This window comes from Carassius carassius, chromosome 3 (genome assembly GCF_963082965.1).
Source record: "Carassius carassius chromosome 3, fCarCar2.1, whole genome shotgun sequence".
NCBI lineage: Eukaryota > Metazoa > Chordata > Actinopteri > Cypriniformes > Cyprinidae > Carassius > Carassius carassius.
Window position 1 is genome coordinate 17747951 of NC_081757.1, and position 25835 is coordinate 17773785.

The 25835-nt window shown below is 39.6% G+C and overlaps 1 protein-coding gene across 8 annotated transcripts in view; it reads left to right on the forward strand.

Annotated features, from left to right (window-relative positions):
* The window catches only part of LOC132122025 (chromodomain-helicase-DNA-binding protein 9-like), a 70104-nt gene extending 47047 nt beyond the window's left edge, over positions 1 to 23057 (forward strand). For 3 of the 8 annotated variants that reach the window (XM_059531864.1, XM_059531873.1, XM_059531926.1), the window contains 30 exons: positions 22 to 159; positions 886 to 1007; positions 1614 to 1857; positions 3337 to 3513; positions 3609 to 3752; positions 3841 to 4096; positions 4189 to 4399; positions 5647 to 5842; positions 5941 to 6114; positions 6286 to 6471; positions 7013 to 7123; positions 7595 to 7791; positions 8902 to 9101; positions 9213 to 9372; positions 11080 to 11169; positions 11742 to 11845; positions 11929 to 12046; positions 12179 to 12236; positions 12782 to 12830; positions 12921 to 13173; positions 13643 to 13848; positions 13966 to 14838; positions 15984 to 16144; positions 16386 to 16616; positions 19093 to 19270; positions 19814 to 19953; positions 20053 to 20274; positions 20387 to 20524; positions 20613 to 20717; positions 21400 to 23057. In XM_059531864.1, the coding sequence (XP_059387847.1) occupies positions 22 to 159; positions 886 to 1007; positions 1614 to 1857; positions 3337 to 3513; positions 3609 to 3752; positions 3841 to 4096; positions 4189 to 4399; positions 5647 to 5842; positions 5941 to 6114; positions 6286 to 6471; positions 7013 to 7123; positions 7595 to 7791; positions 8902 to 9101; positions 9213 to 9372; positions 11080 to 11169; positions 11742 to 11845; positions 11929 to 12046; positions 12179 to 12236; positions 12782 to 12830; positions 12921 to 13173; positions 13643 to 13848; positions 13966 to 14838; positions 15984 to 16144; positions 16386 to 16616; positions 19093 to 19270; positions 19814 to 19953; positions 20053 to 20274; positions 20387 to 20524; positions 20613 to 20717; positions 21400 to 22275 (6318 nt within the window). In that variant the 3' untranslated portion in view covers positions 22276 to 23057. The remainder of the gene's footprint in view (positions 1 to 21; positions 160 to 885; positions 1008 to 1613; positions 1858 to 3336; positions 3514 to 3608; positions 3753 to 3840; positions 4097 to 4188; positions 4400 to 5646; positions 5843 to 5940; positions 6115 to 6285; positions 6472 to 7012; positions 7124 to 7594; positions 7792 to 8901; positions 9102 to 9212; positions 9373 to 11079; positions 11170 to 11741; positions 11846 to 11928; positions 12047 to 12178; positions 12237 to 12781; positions 12831 to 12920; positions 13174 to 13642; positions 13849 to 13965; positions 14839 to 15983; positions 16145 to 16385; positions 16617 to 19092; positions 19271 to 19813; positions 19954 to 20052; positions 20275 to 20386; positions 20525 to 20612; positions 20718 to 21399) is intronic. The other 5 variants (XM_059531901.1, XM_059531882.1, XM_059531892.1 and 2 more) reach the window with 5 other exon arrangements.
* The last annotated feature ends 2778 nt before the right edge of the window (positions 23058 to 25835 follow it).

Sequence of the window (25835 nt, forward strand, 5' to 3'; positions counted from 1 at the left end):
TTTTTTTGTGTGCACGTGTAGCCGGTGGTGTATTACCTGGTGAAGTGGTGCTCATTGCCATATGAGGACAGCACATGGGAGCTGAATGAAGATGTAGACCAGACTAAGATTGAAGAGTTCAAAAAGCTGCAGGCAGCAAAACCACACACCAACAGAGTGGTGAGACCATCTCCCTCATGCTCCCTCTTATACCAGTTTATTTGAGTTTGGTTTAGTTTAGTTTACTACCATTCAAACATGTTCTTTTTAATTAATCATTTCATCTAACTAGTATCCATTAGCATTTATATTCCAAATAAATGCTGTTCTTTTTAACTTCCTGTTCATCAAAGATATTAATCATACTAAAAAATCATTACGGTTTCCACGAAAATATTAAGCAACACAATTGTTATCAGAATATAAGAATACTGAAGGACTGGAGTAATGTTTGCTTTTAAAAATACATTGAAATAGTAATAAGATATAATATTCCACAATATTACAGATTTTACTGTACTTTTGATCAAATAAATGTAGCCTTGGAGAGCATAGCATAAGATTATTTAAAGGATGTATTCACCATATATTCCTCTTTCTCAATGTAATTGCCTCTGAGCTTCAGGGACCTGAAACGGTTCTTTAACATGTGCGCATAACTGGATATATAATACTCACTTCTCCATCATTTGATGAATTCCTGTCGCTATAATCACTAGAAATTGTACACAAACTTCCCTTATAGGAAGTGTCTATAATTTATATAGAAAAACAGATGTTTGCGCTACAAAGTATTTGAATATGCATGCCGAATTGATTCAACAAAGCAAACAGTGGCTAACCATATTGCAGTTTGCAAGTTTTGCTGCTTGAATACCATTTTCTGAATTTGTGGTGCTCTCTCAGGAGCGTCCACCGGCGAGTCACTGGAAGAAGCGGGAGCAATCCCGAGAGTATTGTAATGGAAACTGTCTCAGGGATTACCAGCTGGAGGGGGTCAACTGGCTTCTCTTCAACTGGTATAACAGGTCAGTGAACATTCAGCCCTGACACAGGGATCCTTCCTCTTTAACCTTCCTCATATATGTCTGTAAAACTACTGAGTGGAATCTGTGAGCTAATGTCTGCGTGGCTTTTCTTATATACTTTGCGTCCTTGTTCTTTTGCTTGCTTTTTATGTATAGATAGATAGTTGAATGGCAGATAGGCGAGAGAGAGAGAGCTGTGTGTGTGTTGAGTGTTGTGGAAATTTCATTTTCTATTCAGACTTCAGGCAGCATTGAGAGCATCAATGAGATAATGAATGAATGAAATAACTTTCAATTCCAGCGGCTCAAACTGGCTGATGCTTTTGTACAAAAGCAACTTACAAACCTAATTTGAACGTCGTTTAAGTGTTACTATAATATATTAGCTCAATTTGCAGGCTTTTCTGTGATTTGTCCTTGCTCTGGTTATGCTGGAGCTCATATATTGTGTGTGGCTGTGTGTGCAGTAGCACTACATTTCAATAGGCATTGTGTCAAGAAGGACTAACTTTGTGATTTTTGCTATTTTATTTCCATTTAGATTTAGTCTTGTGTGTGCGATTATCAAAATAACAAACTCTGATGCCCCTCCGTCTCAATTTGCAGGCGTAACTGTATTCTGGCGGATGAGATGGGTCTGGGAAAGACCATCCAGTCCATCACGTTTCTGGATGAGATCTGTCGCACAGGGATCAAGGGGCCTTTCCTCATCATCGCCCCTCTCTCTACCATCGCTAACTGGGAGAGAGAATTCAGAACCTGGACGAAACTCAACGTCATCGTGTACCATGGCAGTGTGGTCAGCCGACAGATGCTCCAGCAGTATGAGATGTACTTCAGAGATGCTCAGGTGAGATTTCACACACACACACACACACACACACACACAGCAGAGGAAGGTCAGCCTCGCATTGATCTAGACCTCTTTACTGTAATTCAAGGCTGTTGAATTGGTTACCTTTTAGTATCATGTTTTGTAAAGGAGAAAGATAGAAGGAAAAAAGCAAGCCACAACTCAATTATGGTTATTTCCTTTTCAAAGCTAAATGTAATTGTAAAGTTGGCAGAGGGTATCTCTGATATATACAGTACCTCGTAATGGTAGACAATCATAGACTGTATAAAAACATGGACGTAGTGTCCGTGACGTCACCTGTAGACTCCTGAAGTGTGTTTTTGAAGCCTAAAGTGTGCAGAGTGGGCCGTCGCCATCTTGGCAGCCGTCACCGCGCGACTCAATCCTGGACAATCAAAAATGGGCAAAAAGGCCCATTAAGCCATGCCCACCTAGTGCGACGGCAGTGTCAGCAGCGGCAATCCTCCTGTCACTCAAGTGGCCATGCCCTTAATTATGCAGAACTTTAAGTCTTAATATAATATAAACGGATGCGGTATAAAAAAATTCACCCCCCTCACAGTTGTCATGAAGGGCAAAATTTGCTATTTAGACCAAAATCATTTTTTGAACCAGGCTGTAAACATGTTTTTTTTTCTGCTGTAAAGTTGGGCATTTTAACATGGGGAGTTTATGGGACTAACTCCCTTTTGCAGCCAGCCTCAAGTCGATGAATTGCAGTTTTAGTCGCTTCCTTATTGGCCTAACGAGAGAGCGAGAGGTTGGAGCTCGTAGACAATGTGTCAACTGGTATGAAATCTGATATCCCCTCTGCCACGGTACCCGCTAATGCCACAGTGGATATATTTGCATAACTACCAGTGAAGATGGAGTAATATGATGAAGAAATAATAGATGGAGAAAAACTGCATTGCAACCTGTTGCATTAATATAGAATTCAATTGTTGTGTCAGCTTTCTTTATATTGGCTTTTTCATAACTGATACTGATATTCAAAAAATAATAATAACATTAAATATAAATTGTAAATTGCATTCATTTTTAAGTTAAGTTGTAATGCATAGTAATTTTTTTTAGTTTGCATCATTCCATTTTATAAAATCAGTTTTACCAAGTGGTTTGCATCCTACATGTTCTGAAAAAAGAGGAGCAAAAAATTACCTTTCATTTATTGAAAGGTTATTTTTATAGTTTATGGTTTTTAATTCATTGTATTATCAAAAAATAGGCTATATAGGCTAAATGTATAAAATGTGTGGAATGCATTTTTGTTGAATTTCCTGCAAAAATACCCATATCATTTTATATACTGTTATGATGAAATAAAAATCCCCATGCAGTTATATACGATTTTTGTCATATCACTTAAACCTGAAGACTGTATAATGGTGTACCATGCAAAACCGCAGGGAACACACAAAAACTGGAAAATGTTTGCACTTGGCACTTATTATCTCTCTTTCTCTCTTACAGGGTCGTGTGATAAGAGGTGCTTACCGGTTTCAGGCGGTCATTACAACATTTGAGATGATATTGGGAGGCTGTCCAGAACTTAACGCAATAGACTGGCGCTGTGTCATCATTGATGAAGCCCATCGGCTTAAAAATAAGAACTGCAAGCTACTGGAGGGCTTCAAACTTATGAGTCTGGTATAAATAAGACATTGTTATATTCATATTAAAAACTTATCACAGTTGTCTTTTCTTTTCCTATGTTTTTAACTTGATATCTGTTAACATCTTAGGAACATAAGGTTTTGTTGACGGGCACTCCACTACAAAACACAGTAGAGGAACTCTTTAGTCTGCTGCACTTCCTGGAGCCGAACCGCTTCCCTTCTGAAAGCACCTTCATGCAGGAATTCGGAGACCTCAAGACTGAGGAGCAGGTGCTGTATTTGGATATACGTCATATATTACTGTGTTTAAATTCATATATGTTCTGTATATATTAACAGAATATTTTTGCGCATGTAGGTCCAGAAACTCCAGGCCATCCTGAAACCGATGATGCTGCGTCGTCTAAAGGAAGACGTGGAGAAGAAGTTGGCTCCTAAAGAGGAGACCATCATTGAAGTGGAGCTCACCAATATCCAGAAGAAGTACTACCGCGCCATACTGGAGAAGAACTTCTCATTCCTGGCTAAGGGAGCTGGCCAAGCCAACGTCCCAAACCTGCTCAACACCATGATGGAACTGCGGAAATGCTGCAACCATCCCTACCTCATCAAAGGTACAACCATTCAAACCCCAGCTGCTGCCGAAACCAACGAGCCCACATTAGGCAAGGTCCTAAGAAGTCTGTCGCTTTCTCTTCACTTCTAGGGGCCGAGGAGAAGATCTTAGAGGACTTCAAGGATGTGTATAGCCCCGCAGCCGTAGATTTCCACCTGCAGGCTATGATTCAGTCTGCAGGTAAACTTGTTCTCATTGACAAGCTGCTTCCCAAGATGAAGGCCGGTGGACACAAAGTGCTCATCTTTTCTCAGATGGTGCGCTGCCTGGACATCCTGGAAGACTACCTCATCCAGAGAAGGTGAGAATCGAGAACAGCAACATCCTAAAGGTGTATTTATACAGCTCTCGCCATGTTCCTGTTGAGTTCATGGGGTTTAACTGCAAACTGTGATGTCCCGCTCTACTATATTTGTTTGAGAAACATTACAGTGTATATATGCCGTTTTAACAAGCAATCTAATCTGCTTTTTTGGCAGAAGTTCAATGCCACATTTTGTGTTCGCATGTTCCTTATCTCTCTGACCCTTTATACAGAGCTCTGCTGTTGATCCCCATTGCATCACCAATATCACATGATCGTTTTATGCAGTGGCTAGGCTCAGTTTCTTTCCTAAGAAAAAAATGAAGTCTCATTCATTTTTCTCTCGTCTAGCAGTGTGTACAGCGTACTGTTTGTTAAGTAAGTGGTGTGTATGTTGGCTGATGCAGTCAGGGTGCTGCAGGACACAGACACTCCAGGGAACTCCCATCAGGCACGCAGTCCCAGAGGCACAGCTCTGCCCTAAGTAGGTCAGAGAAAGCAGGAAGTAACATGGAAAAATATGTGTCTAAAAAAAGAGAGGAAGAGATAAAAGACATGGGTGAAAAAAGAAGCAGAAACAAATGAGTGAAAAGATGATAGAAAGAGTTTTAGGAGTGAGCTAGGGATGTACTAATGCAACATTGGGTAATCGACATTATGCCACAGATGCTGATTCAGCTTTACTTGCTTTACATGTAACCGTCTTAGATTTTTCCGTACATATTTGCCATATGTTCATAAACTGACAGTCACAACTGATAAGCTACTACTAAATATTGTAGAAACTTAATTTCTGTGAAGTTGCTTTGCAACGATTTGTATCGTAAAAAGTGCTGTACAAATAAAATTGAATTGAATGTATGATAATAAAACAATGTATTGTAATGTAAATGTGTATAGGTGAAACTGTTTTGATGGTTATATATATGTATATACAGTACTTCCATTCAGAAGTCAATAAGATTTTTTATTTATTTTTTTAGAAAGAAATTAATACTTCAGCAAGGATGCATTAAATTGATCCAATATATATATATATATATATATATTGCATTTTTTTAATTCTATTTTTGATCAAATAAATGCAGCTTCGTTGACCATAAGATATTTATTTTTAAAACATTAAAAACTGACCACAAACTGTTGAGTAGTAGTGTATGTGTGATGTCTGTTCACTGACTGTGTGGAAGTGCTCGATAAAGTACATCGATCTGTAGTTTCTAAGTCAAGCTGACCTTTTTCAGATACCTCTATGAGCGGATCGACGGCCGTGTACGTGGGAACCTCCGTCAAGCAGCGATAGACCGTTTCAGTAAACCAGACTCTGATCGATTCGTCTTCCTGCTGTGTACTCGAGCAGGTGGGCTCGGTATTAACCTCACAGCTGCCGACACCTGTATCATCTTTGACTCTGACTGGAACCCTCAGAACGACCTGCAGGTACACACACACACACACACACACACGTAAACGTGATAGTCAAATTGTAGAAGTTCCTATTGGCTTATTTTCCTTTTTTCTTCTTGTTTTATCCACAGGCTCAGGCTCGCTGCCACAGGATTGGTCAGAATAAAGCAGTAAAAGTATATCGACTAATCACACGTAACTCATATGAGCGAGAGATGTTCGATAGAGCCAGTCTAAAGCTGGGACTGGATAAAGCTGTGCTTCAAAGCATGAGCGGACGAGACAACAGTCTAGGAGGAGGAGGGGTAAGTCATCGAATGTTACCTATGTACCAGGGTTCTTTTTCTCCAGCCCTCATTACATTGTTGTTCTCTACATGGAGATTTGTGTGGTGGTGTTGATGGATATTTCTTTGTACTGGTGTAATGTATTTTGTCTGGTTTCATTCACTGTCCCTCTCTCTCGGTCTTGTTTAGCAGATGCAGCAGCAGCTCTCTAAGAAGGAGATTGAAGATCTTCTGCGGCGTGGAGCTTATGGTGCCATCATGGATGAGGAAGATGAGGGGGCTAAATTTTGTGAAGAAGACATTGACCAAATCCTGCAACGCAGAACCAAGACCATCACTATTGAATCTGAGGGTCGGGGCTCCACCTTCGCCAAGGTCAGCTTCTCGCTTCTTGCAACTTTCGTTCATTGTATGTGCTCCCTGTGGTTTCTGTCAAAATATCCACGTGAAAATGCTTGAAAATGAAGAAATTAAGACATAAATATTAGCATTATTATTCTACAGTTTTTCTAAGAAATTATTATTATTATTATTAAATACTATATTTTATAGTGCAAAATTATTATTGCAATAGTAATATATCTAAATAAAATGGAATAACAAAAAGAAGCTTTAAGGGCTCCTTGTAGTTTGTAGTTGTAGTTTTGGAATGATGTTTGAAAATTAAGGAATTAAGCAATATTAGTACTATAATTTTACAGTTGTGGAAATATATTTTTAAAAGTGTTTACTTTGTTTACTGAAAAAGGTTTGGCTCGCGAATTCAACACATACAAATTCAATTTCAATAATTGCAGCCCTAATTGTTCTGTGTATTTGTGCTTATGCCTTACGTATCTGACATGCAAGGGTCATTTCAGAGACATTATTTAACGTTGTTCTCATTTTTTATTTTTATCTTTTGCTGTGTTCACAGGCCAGTTTTGTTGCTTCAGGGAACAGAACAGACATCTCTCTGGATGACCCCAACTTCTGGGACAAGTGGGCTAAGAAAGCAGAGATTGACATGGATACAGTCAATGGCAGAGTAAGTTATTCACAAACTCTGCCATCAAAGTTTAACAGTGTAGCAGAGAAGCCCACATCCTCCTACCTGACTCTCCAGTGTCAGGATGACTTTGAGAACTGCCTAGACATATGTGTTAATAAAAAAAAAAAAATCAGTTATCATCTCCTTTGTCTGTCAGTGGCTGATGGGAAAACCCCCCATAAATGAGATTTTGAGGAGAGAGGCATTGCTGTAAGAGATGACAGGATGCTTGCTAACATGATTGTATTTACTGTAATGTACTCTCTGAAATAACTCAATCATTGTTTTCTGTGGGCTTCTTCTGTATTTTATTTGTAAGTGCTGCACTTGAGAGCAAAGAGCGATTGAAAGCAAACATCAGTTTTAGTGAATGCGGTTGGCCTTATTTAAATGCATAGCACTGCTCTCAGTAAAGGTGGGTCAGTGGTTCTGTTTTAACTGTTGTTATTTGATGTGGTTTTTCTACAGAACAGTCTGGTGATCGACACCCCTCGTGTCAGGAAACAGACCCGGCCGTTCAGCGCTACTAAGGACGAGCTGGCCGAGCTCTCTGAAGGGGAGAGTAGCGGAGATGACAAACCCAAACTCCGGCGGCCACATGACCGCCTCAACAGCTATGGCCGCACAGAGTGCTTCCGGGTGGAGAAAAATCTGTTGGTGTACGGGTGAGTGATGGCTAGTGCTCTACCAATATAGGTTTTGTTATATGTTAGCATATACACTACTATTTAAAAGTTTGGAGTTAGTAAGATTTTTATTTTTGAAAGATGTTTCTTGACCAAACACTTGTGCAGCTTAATATTTTTGTGGAACTGTTTTTTATTTATTTTTATTTATTTATTTTTTTCAGGATTCTTTGCTAAATGAAATGTTTAAAAGAACAGCATTCATTTGAAATAGTAACATTTTAAATGACTTTACTATCTTTTTTGTTCAATTGAATGTGTCTAAAAGTTAATTGTGTTGTGTATATATACATATAATACACTATATAAACTTTATACCAAGGGCCAGTTTAACTAAACAGGGCAAATTAGCGCAAGAGCGCAATTTCAAAACAGCGCTGATGAGAGGGGAAATTTCTGCCGGTTATTTACTAACAGTGCGCAAATTAAAGAACATATGCGCAATATCTCATTTACATATCGACCAACGCAATATACCAAGCGCAGCGTAAATTAGCCACTAATAGTAGTTGCAAATAAACAATTAGAGAACCTCAGCACATTAAAAAGGAAAATAAAAAATAATATGGTTTGACAAACGATTATTTTCATGTTTATTTTTACATTCCAAAAAAAATCCTCTCCCTTCTACCTCGCGCTCTCTCATCTCTGTGGCGCCTCCTGCTAGCAACAAATTGCAGCCAATTCAAGAGCATAATAGTTTAAGACATATTTTTGGAGGGCTTTAAATAAAGGCGCAAATACCAGTAATTTGACGAGTGCAAACGTTAGTAAAATGCGTTGCGTGATTCATTTGAATACTCTCCTCCCATAAATTTTGCGTCTCAAAGGGAAACTCCTAGAAGTGCATATTCAATAAGGTCAGGTGCAAAAATAACTGTGTCCATGCCTTTTCAGCGCTAATTGTTCTCTGCGGGTCTTTAGTAAACCAGACAGTAGTCTTTTAACGCCAAAAGACGGTTTGCGCTCACGCAGGCTGTTAGTAAAACTGGCCCCAAATATGCAAATATTAGTGAGACTCTTCTCAGTCCGAGTTCTTGACACTGATGATGAAATGATGGACCACTGAATTTGTTTCTGTGGTCGTAGGTGGGGCCGCTGGAAGGACATCCTGGCTCATGGGCGCTTTAAGCGCCAGCTGACCGAGCGTGACGTGGAGTGTATATGCAGAGCACTCCTGGCATACTGCCTAGTTCATTACCGTGGAGATGATAAAATCAAGAGCTTCATGTGGGATCTGATCGCTCCCACAGAGGACGGCAGGACCAAGGAACTTCAGAACCATTTGGGTATGAGGACTACATTTCAGTTAACTTTTGCCTTTTGATCTTGTCAGGATTAATTTCGGTTTATAAAGCATGTGACATTATTTAGATTTTTTTTTTATGTGACTTGTGCAGGTTTGTCAGCTCCAGTGCCACGAGGCAGAAAAGGAAAGAAGATGAAGACTCAGTCTAGCTCATTTGATATCCAGAAGGCAGAGTGGATACGAAAGCACAACCCAGAACACATGTTGTCTGATGATGGGTACAAGAAACACCTGAAACACCATTGCAACAAGTGAGTATTGCATCGCAAGCACAATATACGCTACTGTTTGATGTTAAAAAAAACAAAAAAACTGTGGGGTCGATAAATTAGTGTTTGTGAAAGAGGCCTGTTAAGTCTACCAGTGTTGCATTTACTTGATCATAAATGCATTAAAAACAGTAATATTGTGAAAGATTACTACAATTTAAAGTAACTAAAGTTTTCTATTTTAATACAAAAATTTCTTTCACAATAAGTTATATATTCCTGTAATGGCAAAGCTGAATTTTCAGAACCCATTAGTCCAGTCTTCAGTGTGACATGATCCTACAAAAAAAAATTAGAATGTGCTGATTTGGTGCTCAATATATTAACTTTATTATTATTGGTTTTTGAAAATGTAAATTTTTAAAGAATTCTCAATTCTCAAAATTCAGTTCGAAAAAACAGTATTTATTTGATTTTTTTCCCCATAAAAAATTGGTTTATTGATACTTTTTAAAATAAAATATGAATTTATGTGTAATGACAAAGTGACCAGAAGTAATTTGTTTGCTGTTTTTGTAAGCAGTATTAATATTGCTGTGAGCAATTTTTTTAAACTATGTAAAAAAAGATAAACCAAGAAAATGCCTTTTTAGTAAAAATACAGCCTGTTGTGCAGCTCACCAATAACATTAATCCGTAAAGCAGCAGTTACATCCACTTTCAACCACACAGCCACTCGGCTACATGTGGATGCCTCATGAGATGGAAATCTGCCACTCTGGAGGAAGTGTGTGATGCAGTGATAAAGGGGGAATCTCCCATTTTAGCCCTGTGAACTTTTTGTGGTATGGCCCGCCCTCACACACTTGTTTAGGTGTTTTTCTCTTAGGCAATGGAAGATGAGAGGTGCTTTCAGGTCACGCTCTTCAGTTCTTGACACTTACGTTGTCAAACTCACAATCAAATCTGGCTGACTGTTCCCACTCTTTGTCTGTTTGTTTGTCACAAACAGTTCTTGCATTAGTAAGCAGCATCATGTCATGCTATAAAACTGACTGTGTGAATGTGCTTTGATAAACGATCCAGGGGCCTCTGCCATTGGAGAAAGTTCCCTATTGTTTAGAAAGCTGTCCTGTTTCACACACACACACACACACACACACACACACACACACCGACACACACACACACACACACATAAGTGATGACCTGGAACACAGCTGTCAGCTTTGTATGTGTCTGCATTTTTTCTTCAGGGCAGAAATGCCACTAATGTTAGGGTGAAAGTGTGAGTTTAAGTCATTTCACATGAAGATCATAACATGGACAGATGTGAATAAGCTTGAAAGCAAAGGTCTTAAAGTCATTTATATATGTATTGATATAGGTTTTTTTATTTTTTTACTGATTTTGAACATTAACTTTTTTTTTTACTTTGAACATTGCCTACATTTACTTTCATGCATGCTCTCTGAAGCAAGAAAAGGCTGTACGTGTTAGCACTCATTAACACCAGCCATATGGCACTGCATTTTACATCAGATCGTACACATAAGCTCATTTACAGTCCTGTTCAATAGCTTGATTTTTTGAAAGAGGTCTCTTGCTTACCAAGATTACATTTATTTGATCAAAACCACATATAAGTTATATTGTGAAATATTATTACAATTTAAAATGCATGTTATATTTCAGTATTACAATACAATAGTACACTTTGATCTCAATCTCTCTGTCTCTGTCTGGCAGGGTGCTGTTGAGGGTTAGAATGCTGTACTATTTGAAACAAGAGGTGATTGGAGTGCAGTGCCAAAAAGTGCTGGATGGGGCAGATGCCAGGTAAGCATTGCCATGGACCCTCTCACCTTATTGCTTTCACTAGTCTGAGAAACCAGCACATCTGAGGAGTGTGTTCTGCATGTATTGTACCAATAGTGGTAGGAGTAGCAGTACCAGTCATTTCTGTTAGAGTTCTTAGAATTATAAAATTATTATTATTATTTTTTTTACATGCTGGTAATATGCATTTATGATTTAAGCCTTTAAAACTGATCAAGACCTAATAATATAAAAACACACACTTGTTTATCATAGATCCCTTTGCATATTAGGATTATAAATAGGTCCTCATTGAACTCCTCTAGTATTAGTCAGTTTAAGCCAGTTTGTTTAGTAAGAGGAACATTAAAGCGCCATCTGCTGTACTGCTGAGGAAACTTCAAGAGTGTACACATATCATTTTAATTCCTGTATTTAAAGGAACAGTTCACCAGAGAAAATCAGCAAAATTACAATATCAGACTTTTTAATTGTGGTCTATTCCAAAATCTAAACCTGAAATAAGCTTAGACTAAGATGTTTAGCATGTTACTGCAAGCAATGGCTGAAATGTTTGTTTTGCTGTCTCGCAGTGAGATCGAGATCTGGGTTCCTGAGCCGGATCATTCAGAGATGCCTGCTCTGTGGTGGGACATGCTCTCAGACAAATGTCTGCTGTTAGGAGTCTTTAAGCACGGTGAGTCCGATCGGCTCTGCTGCGCTTGAGGCTTTCTGTGTGGGTACACACTTTTATCTAATGGTTGTTTGTATGTGTTATAGGTTATGAGAAGTACAACACTATTCGTGCAGATCCAGCACTGTGTTTCTTAGAAAGGGTTGGGCGGCCAGACGACAAGGCCATCGCTGCGGAACAAAGAGGAAATGACTTTATGGATGGGTAAGAGATACAAAAATGTGCTCCATTCATACAGATAGAGGAAGTCTTTAATCAGTTTCTGCCTGCAGCAACTCTCTGATGTGTTTTGTAACTGTGTTTGTCTGTGTGTGTGTGTGTTATCTGTGTGTGCAGAGATGTGGACGACCCTGAGTATAAGCCTGCTCCAGCTTTGCTGAAGGATGATATGGAGGTATGCAAGAGTAGAAGAGAGAACTGGGCCTGATAAGATTGTAACACACATACAAGCTCAAAGAATATCAATTAGAGTGACTTCAGGAATGGGCACATTTTAGAATTGGTTGCTTTTTCAATTCATGGGTTGGAGTTTGAATTGAATAGGCTACAGCTCCATACCATGTTCAACTCTAATGACACGAAGAGGAATGTAGTTTCAAGAAACATACACAAAGCTGAGGTGTTTATCAGGTCAACACATTTTGTGACTAAATAGCTGCCTATTTTTTCCCTGCTATGTAGAATACTTGGTATACTGTAAAATACTAGGTGTGTGTGTATGTGTGTATGTATATACAGTAGTTATTATCACTTATAAATCAACGACAGGAACTTGCATTTAATTTTCAATATGTTCCTGGAAATACCTCGTATGCTGTGTGTGTATGGCACATTTCCTGTGTGTTACCTCAAATCAAATTTAATTAAAATTCGAGAATTTTAAAGGGCTTTGTTTTTTTTAATGGTGAACTAAGACTTAACATATGCTCTTACTTCTAGGATGATGCTTCTTCCCCAGGAGACCTGGTCATCACTGATACAGGCGGAGGTACTGACAAACTATAGTGTTATATAGTTTTATATATATTGATATGAAGTTATTGTTAGTCTTTAGCAGTGTGTTTGTGTGTTGGTGCAGAAGGAGGGTCTGTATTAGATGGTGGTGGTGGGACTTTGGGTGCTGGATCAGGGATGTACTGGCCCTCACCCTCCGCGCTGACTGCTCGACTGCGGCGTCTGATCACTGCTTCTCAGCGCTTCACCAAGAATAAACAGATACTTCAGATCCACCAGACACAGCAGGCCATGACCCCTGCCCCCTACCCTCTGCCTCCCACGATCAGCGACACACTCAATCCCAAAATTGCTGCTAAAATTGAAAGACAACAACGGTGAGAGACTTAACATCGGCTGTAAAGGCTGTGATACACTACACTAACTTTTGCCCTTCGATTTGAAATGTGGAGGAGGAGGAGGAAATCAGAGCCAGTCTGTGGATTTTTGGCCGTTGTAGTTGATAGATTTCACCGAAAATCTTGTAGCGTGATGATGGTTACAGTCTCTCATTTTTAGGCTTTGATTCCATCCAGACATGTTTGATATTTTGAGCTGATTTTAGAATTTTTTTTATTTTTTGTCTCCTAGCAATGAGGTGCTTGTGCCAGTTTGTTGTTGTTTTTCAGAAAAGCTTCAAAGTCTGGTGATGTGTAAATGATCCTCAGTCATTTAGTGTTTTCTTTGTAACCATTTAAAAAGTCTGCAAGTGTAGGATTACAACAGGATTGTTGTAGTGTTTTAGTAATGTAGGCCAGTTATTTTTTTTTATTTTTATGAATTGATAATTTTTCTTTTTCTCAATAGGTGGACGCGGAGAGAGGAGGCGGATTTCTATCGCGTGGTTTCAACATTTGGGGTAGTGTTTGATCCAGATTTGGGCTGCTTTGACTGGACCAAGTTCAGAGCCATGGCTCGACTGCACAAGAAAACAGACGAGAGTCTACATAAGTACCTTTGTGCCTTTATTGCCATGTGCAGGAGGGTCTGCCGCCTGCCCGCTATAGAGGGAGGTCAGTGCCACAAACATCTGTCAATGCACAGCATATGCTCAACTTGGTTTTCTGACTGTCTGCCAATACATTATCTTGTACTCGTTCATCATCAGTTTTTGTCTGCTCTCCCCTCAGATATGATGGACTCCTCTCTTGCTATACAACCAATCACAGAGGAGCGTGCCTCCCGTACCTTATACAGAGTGGAGTTGCTGCGGAAGATAAGAGAACAGGTGTTGCGTCATCTGCAGCTTTATGAGCGTCTCGCACTGTGCCAGCCAGGACCCGATCTTCCAGTGTGGTGGGAAACAGGATCCCACGATCGGGATCTTCTGCTTGGGGCAGCCAAACACGGAGTCAGCCGAACAGACTACCATATCCTCCGTGACCCAGAGCTCTGCTTTATGGCAGCACAGAGAAACTACAGCCAGAACAAGGGAACTGCAGCACAAGTCCAAGCCCAGAATCAGGCGCCTTCACTGGGACAGTGTCACATCCCAACCCCCCTCCAGCATTTTCAGACTAAAGAGGCTGCTGCTTCACCACTCCCAAACCAAACTGAACTGAAGGAAGAGCCCCTGTCAGAGGGAGAAGAAGAGAGTGGAGAGCAAAATCCCAAGACGGAGACACCCTCTATCAGACCACCCACACCTTCAGGAGTGGATGAGAAAGATGACATCCCCAAAGTGGGAGAGAACGAGAGCCGGATGGTGGCGGCCAGAACGAAACCGCTCACACCGAACTCAGTAACTCGAAAACAGAAGAAGCTGAGTAAGCGGAGCCGCAGAGAGGCCAGGAGGGGGTCGGGATCTGACTCGGACTCGAATGGCTCCTCATCCAGCTCTTCGTCAAGTTCTTCATCAAGATCTTCTTCCTCATCCTCATCTTCGTCACGGTCTGGAAGCAGTTCCTCGACTTCGTCTTCCTCCTGTTCTTCAGGCTCTTCGTCTTCATCATCATCATCCTCGTCTTCAGAAGACAGTGACAGTGAAGAGGTACCAAAGAACGGTGAGTAGTTATCTGATTAACTTAAATAGTAAGTTGTAGTCTTTCTACAGTAACTGTAGGACTTTTTAACACACTAGTAAGTTAAGCATGTTTGTTTGTGTATTTCATTTTATAGAAATTAATACTTTTATTTAGGGCCCAGTTAAAAGTGACAGTAAAGAGATTTATAATGTTATAAAAGATTTTAGTTTCAAGTGAATGCTGTTCTTTTGAATTTTCTGTTTATCAACTATTTAGAAGCACAACATGTTTATTTGAATGATTTCTGAAGCGTCATGTGACAATGAATACTGGAGTAATAGCTGCTGAAAATTCAGCTTTGTAATTACAGGAATAAATAATTACAAAAATATCCAAATAAAAAATGGTTAATTTGAGTTGTAATAAATTTTTTGTACTGAATTTTTGATCAAATAAATTCAACATTGGTCAGCCCTTCTTTCAAACACATTAAAAACCTGTGTTATTCAACCCCAAAATTTTTAATAACAATGTATAGTGAACAGTGTACAGTAGGCCTATATGGTATTGTTCATATATATATATTATATTTGACTGCATGTGTGTGTCAGTTCAAAAGTGATTTAAGCGGTTTTCCTTTGGGCAGAAGGCAGCCCCAGTAACAGCATTCAGCTGACTCACTAATGCATTAATCAGTTGTGAGGGTCACGAGTTTAAAGCATGCCCAGAGACTATTTTAAGAGAGAAATTCTTCATTCAATATGTGTATCATCAGTGTGGTTTAAAATGGGAAACCGCTTGTGTAGTGCATACTGCAGTTTGCAGCCTATATGCTGTATACTGCCTGCCATTTCCTAAAAAATGTCATGTTAAGCTTCTCTTTATACGTTTTTATGTAACATACTACAAAGTCATGTTATGTCCACATTATATTACATGTTTAAATTCAGCCAGAGGAGTTCTGTTGTCCTCATCTCAAGAATAAATAGCTGTTTGATGTCCTGTCTGTCAGTCTAATCAAGAAAGAGATAGATATTGCTTCTGGTTCATTCAAACCACTGGAAATGGAAGGTCAAGTTGAGCGCATGTAGTAGGTTATCTGCATTTTGTAAAACGTGAAATGGATGATGTTTAAAGTGTGTTTGATCAGTGTAACATTGTTGCCTCTGTCTGTATTCCGGTAGCGTCAGCAGTGCCTGGTGTTAAAGGCTTTGACGAAGACAGCGTTGCCTCTCTCAACACTACACAAGATGACATGCAGGACAGTCATGTGACCAACGGTATCTCTAACCCTCCCCACCCTTTCCAGGGAGGTTATATGCTTGCTGCCTCCTACTGGCCAAAGGTGAGCAGTCCAGGCCAACATCTTGTGCCAATTCCTCTTCTCTGGTCTCACTGTATCAGTTTTGTACCTTAGTTGTGGCTCTGTCACTGTAAGAACAGTATTGTTTCATTCATTAAAAACTTATAAAGGTTTGGAAACATCAATCATTTTTTTCTCTACCCCACCAAAATCATACTGTTCCACCTTAAAGTACAGTACCTTCTTGTAATGTCCTTACATTAATATTGTCCACGCATTGCAGGACCGTGTCATGATAAACCGGTTGGACAGTATATGTCAGGCAGTGTTGAAGGGGAAATGGCCAGGGGTTCGTCGTGCATACGAAGGCAATGCAGTGACTTCTTTCTACACCACCAAACTCCTGGACAACACAACCCCGCTCACAGAAGACCCTTCAGCCTCCCCTCAGGGTTCAAAGGTGAAGAAGCATGTTGCAGACAGCGAAAAGGAGTTCTCAGTCAAAATCAATGACGTATGTTATTTTACGTTCTCCCCCACAAATGCCGATCTGCAGTGTCATTGCAGCGCTTGGCATGTTTTGTTTGTTTTTATTGTTTGGTCTTCCCCCTTTTCCTCCAGTATTTGTTTGTTCCTTTCTTTCTTTCGTTTGATTTTGCTTTGAAAATTTTGCAGCTTCAATTCAATTTTTAGTTTACATTCTCTTCTCAGCGTTTTTTCTTTCTATATCTCTCTGGAGACCAACGGTATATTCCTGTGACTCTTGCTGGGATCTAATCTAATCTACTACACTGAAGTTGCCACATTCGCACATTTAAACTAAACCCAGTGCACAAATTCAGTCTTAAGGCCCTATTACAGCAAGCATGATAACTATAAAGATAACGATAAAGATATACAGCACAGCATAAATGAATACACCCCCTCTGAATAAATATAAAAGATGTATTTTATTAATGATCACTAATATAATTGAAACATATTAAACATATACTTATATATATATATATATGCCTATATTTTCTGTAAGATAAGTGTTTTGTTTAAATTAAGGATTGCAGAAATGAGTACACCCTAGATTTAATTCAGAAAATGTATTAATAATAATATTCCAGTATGTAGTATGTCCTCCAGAACTTAAAGTATACAGCTCTGACCCTTCTTGGCACTAAGTGTACAAGTTCATGACAAATGTTCACTTCTGTCCTGTTTAACTCCTGGAGGACGACCTCCTTAAATGCTCTGGTCTTTAATGGGGAGTTTTACTCAGCACAGCTGCTTAAGAGCATTAAGAATGAATGAAATACATGTCCACTGAAGGATTTTCACCTTGGGAGAAAGAATATATCCATTGTCATGCTGGGAAAATGCCCAATAGTGCATGGAATGAGGGGAGGGTAGCATCTTCTGTTTCAAGTGTCTGTATTACATCACACAATAGTGTGTGAATTCATGCAAGCATTGATAAAGCACAACTCTCTCACACCTTCAGCACTCATTCATCTCTGTAAAAAGCTTTACTACCACTGAACGTCACTGTGGGTACCAAGCACTTCTCACTGTACTCCTCATCCGGCAAAACCAGAACATGCTGGATGCTTTTGGATCCTAAATTATTGACTTGGTCTCTTGAGACCAGAGTATGGATTCCCAGAAATCTCTATTTTGTGAATATGGGCCCTGGAAGAGGTTAAATGAGTTTATTTTGCTTCGCTACAGTAGGTAATTCTAATGGTGACCACAACCATGCATGTCACTTCTGCAGGCTGCGTCATACTCTGTGAGATAAAGTGTCACTCTTTTCATAGCTTTTGTCGGTTCTAAGACACTTGCATGTTATTTCTCCTGATCTTTTTCTAGGAAAAATTCACTCATCACTAAATGAAAACTTAAAGTGAAGACCTGAGTATTTCAGGAGCCTTATCATAAGTCCAATGTTTTTAAATTTCAGTGCTACTTCTGCTATATTTTCACACTTTTTTTTTTTTTTTTTTTTTAGGAGGATGTACTGATTTTTGCAACACATTTTGCTGAATAATTTTGTAATTCTTCTTTGGTAATTGATCAAGCAGGCTTGTTGGAACATTATATCTCCAAAGAACCCTAACATGTCTTCTAAGTAAAGAGTAATTGCTGAATTTGTTAAATCTTAGAGGAGTGTACTCATTTATGCTGTGCATTGTAGTTCTAAAAATAGTTCTCAATATAGAGTCCACACCACAACTATAACGATAAAGGCACAGATAAACTATATCATTGGAATCACTTTAAGGACCATTTTTTTCCATCAGATGAACGGTAAAAATATTGACAGCCGATCAGAATCCATCCTGCTGTAACGAGCTCCAGAATTTAAAGCGGCAGACGCGCATGCTCGATATCGTTCGCTGGTGTGGACGCCAATATCGTTATCGTTCTTGCTGTGAACGGGCCTTTAGCCTCTGTCCTTTGCTTTAAAGGTGAAGTGTGTAATACATTAATTATATTTATATTAATTATACTATATTAATTACATTAAACTTTATTTTAATATTTTACAGTAGTACTGTTGTACTATATTTTTACCAAATAAAATTATTTACCAAATTAAAATTAAATATTTCTTATTAGCTGAGCTAATGTTGCTAATATCTGACTGGACAGGATGCTCAAACAGAGCAATGTTTTGATAAAACCCTAACCCTAACTTGTGAGAATCAACCTATGAACTTATTTTTTTCCTTATTAAACTAAGAATGGAAAGAGTATTTGTGCTCCAAAAACAATACACACATCACCTTTAATCCTTATGACTTCACTGTGTTTCTGTGTTACCTCAACCCACTAGAGACCGTTTGCTTAAAAAATTTTCTCTGTAAAAATCATGTCATTTATGAACCGTGTATGAGTGTTTCTATTCGTAAAAACTGTTCTCGTAGTTCTTCGCTGGTCTCAAACCAGTTTCGTAGCAGTGTGTCTTTAACCTCTGACCATTGGCCTGTGTCCTGCAGCAGGAGGGCAGCCTTAAACTGACCTTCCAAAAGCAAGGTTTGCCTCTGAAGCGCCCCCTGGAGGGTGAGGAGGGACCTCTTGCCCAGCAGCAGTACTTAGCCCGGCTACAAGAGTTACAGAACGCATCTGATACCAGCCTGGCAGACTACACCAAAACACAGAACAGCTATCCACAAGGTAATCTTCAAGCATATATGTGACTCTGGACCACAAAAACCATTCATAAGTAGCACAGGGATATTTGTAGCAAGAGCCAACAATAAATTGTATGGGTCAAAATTATACATTTTTCTTTTATGGCAAAAATCGTTAGGATATTAAGTAAATATCATGTTTCCTACCGTAAATATATAAAAACTTATTTTTTTTATTAGTAATATGCATTGCTAAGGACTTAATTTGGACAACTTAAGGTGATTTTCTCGATATTTTGATTTTTTTTTTGCACCCTCAGATTCCAGATTTTCAGATAGTTGTTTCTCAGCCAAATATTGTCAGACCCTAATAAACCATACATCAATGGAAAGATTTCAGAAAAGCTTTCAGTTGATGTATAAATCTCAATTTAAAAAAAAAAGACCCTTATGACTGGTTTTGTGGCCCAGGGTCGCATACTGAATGTTCAACCATTTATCTGCTTTACCCAGCAACCACATTACACTGTATGCATTATACAGTACTGAATGACACTAAAAGTGCATGTTCTTTGTGCTGCTGCAGTACTGCCAGAGCAAATGCGACTGAATGGAGTTATGGATGGACAGCCCGTAATAAAGAAGAGAAGAGGGCGGCGGAAGAATGTAGAGGGGATGGACCTGCTGTTCATGAACCGAAACAGGCCTCCTCTGATGGCAGACCAGGTTTGACTTCGCTTATGACCTTTTTTTTTTATATTCAGAAATCAAGAAAGTTGGCATGCTTCAGTATCAGTAAGGTGATTGCATGACCTATATTTGCAGAGTCCTGCTGGCTGGAGTAGCAGTGTGGCCAGTACATCCGCTCCCCCTGGGTTGAGCACACCTCAGGGGCCCAGCACCCTTGATACGGAATGCCGTGTTCCCGTCATCAGTCTCAAAGATGGGACACGACTAGCCGGAGAAGACGCTCCAAAGCGGAAGGATCTTGACCAGTGGCTTAAAGAGCACCCAGGCTTCGTGGCAGATGTAGGAGCCTTTATTCCTGTAAATAGCAGATTTTTGATTATTTTATGGATAAAAATAAAAATAAAAAAAAGATATTCTTATGTATTTAATAAAATATGCATGTACGCTTCTGATCATACCTCTATTGCAGACTGCAAACAAGCTGCAGTTTCAAGATGGCAGACCAAAACAGAAGAGACATCGCTGCAGAAACCCAAACAAAATTGACATCAACAGCCTAACTGGAGAAGAGCGAGTACAGATCATCAACAGGCGAAATGCTCGCAAGGTGAGTTTGTGATTGTAATAGTTTTACTGTACTGATACTGTGTGTTGAGTGTTGTTTGTAATCCTTGTTTTATATTTCTTTGCTCCAGATTGGTGGTGCATTTGCTCCTCCTCTGAAAGATTTAAGCCGGTTCCTGCAGGAGAATCCAGAGTATGGTGTCCCACCAGAGTGGGCTGACGTTGTTAAACAGTCTGTGAGTAAAAAGAGAAACGTTATTCATTCCAAATATACCAGATTAACAGAAATTAAAGGGTGCCGCACTATACCGACATGATGATAACCATAGTTAAAAAATGTAAGTTAAATAATATTGTGTTAGTGCTATAAATTATGATAATATTGAAAACAATCCAGCACCGGGGTAACGCTGGCAACCACCAATCAGAAAGAAGACAGCTGCACAATGTGTAGTTACTGCTGCCACACAAAATCATGTTGAAGGAGACATTCTGCCCACACCCGTTAAAGGGAGCTTGCCAGTGTGGGAGTTTTTTGGATTTCATAAAAAAGAAGTGGTGTTGACACCCCAGCCTGCTGGAAGTGCTGATCAACAGCAAGTTCTCTTTGCACAGTTATGGTTACAACCTCTCTGTCCGCCTCCATACACTCGTATTTTGAGTGATACATTGTCTGAAAAAATAGAAAGCACAAAAAGAACAAAGTTCAAGATGAATTCGACTAATAGCAATAATAGATTGCAATAGTTAGTATAGTTATCAATAATAGTGTTGTTATGAATTCTTTTGGCGACAGTAATTGTGTAATAAATGAAAATGACAGCCCAAAAATATGATTCTAATTTTACCCTTATGTATTAATTAAAATGTTATGGGTGTTTTCTCCTACCTGTATAACAGATGCGTTTGTGTTTCCAGGGTTACCTTCCTGCAAGTATGTTTGACCGCATCCTGACCGGCCCCATTGTTCCTGAAGAAGTGAGCCGGCGAGGACGGCGTCCCAAAAACGCTTTGGCTAAAGCAACCACCGTGGCCAGTGCCAACGCCGCCCTGGGGCTCAACCCACTCCTGACCAACGGCCTCCTCGCCGGGCTGGACCTGCCTAGTCTCCAAGCTCTTCAGCACAACCTCCAGAGCCTCCAGTCTCTCCAACTCACCACCGGCCTCATGGGACTGCCTCACGACCCTACCAACATGGCCACCATGTTTCCAATGATGCTGTCTGGAATGACCGGGCTGCCGAACCTCCTCGGAATGAGCGGTATCCTCGGACAACAGGACACGGCAGGTGTGGCTTTGTCGAGCGACGAGGACGGGAAAAAGAAGAGCGGTGGAGAGGCCGCCACACACAAAGGGTCGGTGGAGACTTTGAGTCCAGATGGCAAAGCTGAAAGGACAGAGGGTCAAAGCTCCAAAGCCACCACCTCAACAGCCGCCAACTCCAATCAAACAAGTGCTTCTGCTTCAGGCCACCCACTGGCCCTCAACCCCCTTCTCCTCTCTAGTATGCTCTACCCAGGGATGCTTCTTACGCCAGGCCTTAACCTGCCTGTGGCCAACCAGCCGCAAGCTGCAAACACTCAGCCAACCCCACCACTGCAACCTGCTGCCTCTGAAATCACGGCGCAGCTGCCCGGCCGCTCGGAGGACAAAGACAGCGATGATGGGGAGGAGCCCGACGAAAAGAAGGATACCAGTGGTCCAGAGGGCTCGGCGAAGGTGGAGTCATCCTCCTCCGAGTCCGACAGCTCCTCCGAGTCATCAGAGGATTCCGATTCCAGCGACGAAGACTGAGTCTTTATACATGTATAAATAAATATTATATATTTATATACATCTCTTAGAAATGTATACATATAAACACATATAGGAATTATCCTGCATTTACTACATCATGTTTTTTGTTTCCATGTAAATATAACTAAAGTGTTGTGTAATGAAGAGGAAGAAAAAAAAAACGGAAAACGGAGATCCTAGAGAAACTGAAATGAGATTTCGGTGTTTGTTTAGGTACAATGTTGTTTCGAAGAGACGTTTTGCATGTGGAAAAACAAAACAAAACACAAAAAAAAAACCTTTGTGAAATTGTATTACACCATGATGTACAATTGCAACAGACAAGAAGCAAAAACTAAAAGGCATTATTGTTATAGCTATGTAAGGATTAATTTTATTAAAGAGATGAGGACGCTGTTGCTCATTGCAGAGCTGTATAATTAATATATTTTGTTTTGGGAGAAAGAACACATCGACTGTTTGGGTTTCATTTGTAAATACTTGAGCAGGATCCTGAACACATAGACTTCACAGAGCATAGCTACAGATTCACAGCAATAACACACAGGCAGCTTATGAATGTCACTGAAGCTGTAGAGACCCTACGTTCGTTCGTTCATTCATTCATCCATCACACAAGTTCTTGTTCCATCACTTCTCTTGTGATTTGTGCATCTGTTTACTGGCCCAGACTCTCTGCTTCCTGCCCAAGGTCTGTTCTTCTTTTACTTTTTCTTTATTTTTTATCCCTTTCTTTCTTTCAAATTCTCTTCATACAGCTATTTTACCCAAAGATTTGAGTTTTGTACATGGGAACATGTAATCCATCTTGCCAACATGCTGTACGGTGATATCTACAGTGAACCAGACATTCTTTTAGAGACACATTTCTCACAATGCCCCAAATCAATGTGCATGGATATGTTAGCAACAAACATAACCATTCAGTTTCAAACCACTTCCTTCACATTCATATATTCATGTTTCTTTAAGCGTTCAGACAGCACTGTGTGTGTGTGCGTGTGTGTGTGTGTGTGTGTGTGATGTTCTGTGAATATGAACACTGTTGCCTCAATTTGCATGAAACTCTATGTGTCCAAGGTCCTGTCGGCCTCACGTGCAAACCCCCTCGTGATAAACAGCAGTGCACATATGCTCTCTTTTCCACAGACTGCTACAGTATTGTCATATTAGCTCATCACATTTGTAATCAGCGTGAGAGTATTGAGAGGAATTCAAGTATTTGCAGTAGTATTTTAGTTACTTTATCAGTTCACATGAATTGATAGTAGGGTTGGTAAATCTTACGGAGGTCAAAAAGTCACAAGGTCCTTTAGTCTGTCAAAACGCAGATCCACATAGTCGTCTCGCTGCTGTTAGATGTAAATGGCTGATCTAGAAGTGTCCTTATGCCATACTTCAGTGTCTGTCCCTCATAATCCGATTCGTCGCAATCCAGCACCTCGGGCAACACGATGAACCTCATTGGCGTTTTGAATCAGGACGTGTATGCGATTCGTTTATCGGTTACGTGTGCTGATGTGCTTGTTCTAGACTGTTAGTCTCTGCTGCGTCACGTTTGTTCATATTCAGGTTCGGCTACTGAAGTTTTACATTTGTGATGCAAATTTCTTACTTCGGGATGCAATGCACAATGCAACTCTTTGCCTGTCTCACTAGTGAACACAGTTATAATAATGGGTCTTTCCAAGCATGTTTGATTTCGTTGATCATGGTTTCACACAGATGCCCTCTCTCTTATCTCTCTCAGTGTAACTTTGCCTCATTAGATGTTCTGAATGCCGTCTCCTCTCCAGTGTGGCATCAGATCCTCCTCTTTCCAGATAGTTTGTGCTGAGCCACGCACTTTGAAACTGTGTACAGGTATTGCTGCTTTCCTCTTCTTCCCAAAACCGCACATGAACCCTATCTACCGTATTTTCCGGACTATAAGTCGCACTTTTTTCATAGTTTGGCTTGTCCTGCGACTTATAGTCAGGTGCGACTTATTTATCAAAATTAATTTGACATGAACCGAGAGAAATGAACCAAGAGAAAACATTACCGTCTCCAGCTGCAAGAGGGCACTCTATGCTGCTCAGTGCTCCTGTAGCCTACTCTACACTGAAGACATAGAGCGCCCTCTCGCGGCTGTAGACGGTAATGCTTTCTCTTGGTTCTAAATAAATGCGACTTATAGTCCAGTGCGACTTATATATGTTTTTCCCTCGTCATTGCATATTTTTAGACTGATGCGACTTATACTCAGGTGCGACTTATAGTCCGGAAAAAACGGTAGTTCCTCTTTTTATGACATCCGCAGCATTAGCATCTCATTTAACCGAGTGATGTTCTGAGAAGAATTACAGGTTTGACAGAATTGGATATTTATGTTGATTTTCCTTTTCTTTCTTTTTTCATCGTATGCACATTAATTGAATATTTTGGTTGTATTTCATGTTGCGTTATGAACCACTGGACTATTAACCAGAATCAGGGCAAGACTTGCCATTGTGGCACAAAGACAATGACATCCACCATGCAACAGCAAATGAAATAGAAATACACTACTGCAAATGAACATTTGTTTTCAATTATGTGAATGATTGAATTGACAGACAGACTCTTTTTTTTTCATGGCTTATTTTGTTTCATATTCTAAATATTTTGAAATTAAAGCCCCTCTTTTTTTTGGCTAAAATGTGTTTTCAGATACTTGCAAGTTGTGGCCTGTGTAGTCAGTTAATGCTTCTTGTAGTGCAGGAGTCATGTCTTAAAAAGTTTGTAACTTATTGAATTACTTTCTATGAAGTTCTATAGAAGAAATTGAGGTTTAATTATTTTTATTAAACATATTCTGACTCTACAGAAAAAATCTTGTCTCATGTGAAATTTGTCAAATGTATTTGTTTGTTTTGAGCTGAAGCACCAGTTATTAAAATCTAAAACTGTCTAAAATCTATCTCTGTGATGATAAACTGAGTTTGTTTGATTGCGGTTGGAATTTTAATGTATCTTAAGGGGTTGATATTGTCAGTGGAGTGCACAAATGCACTCTTGATGAAAAACACACTTGTGGGTAACAACACGCCGCCCAGAATGTGACGATATGATCTGTGTGTTTGCAGTGATGGACTAATAATGTTATATAATGATTGAGAAGTAGAGTTCTTACATAACATTAAATTCATCCTATTCAGAAATGTGAAGTGATCAGAAGTTAAATGTTGGCTGACTAGATGTACAGTAATACGGCACTAATAACTGACAAACAATATATATTCTTTGTGACTTTCATCAAGCAAAACAATACAAATCATTACAGGGCTTGGATAAAATAAGGTTAACTTATTGTAGGGGTTAATTTTTTTTTTAGCTACAGTGAAAAACTGAAAAACAGTGTTCTATTGGTTGTATATCTTTGTAGCATACGGTTTCAAGCCATTTGTGAAATGGGTGACTTGTCAGACTTCCGAAAAGAACAAATCATGGAAGCCTGTTTACCAGGAGCATCTGTAACCTCCTCAACAGCCCAATGCTTTTATTGTTTTGAGAACAACACAAAGCTTGGCTCGAAT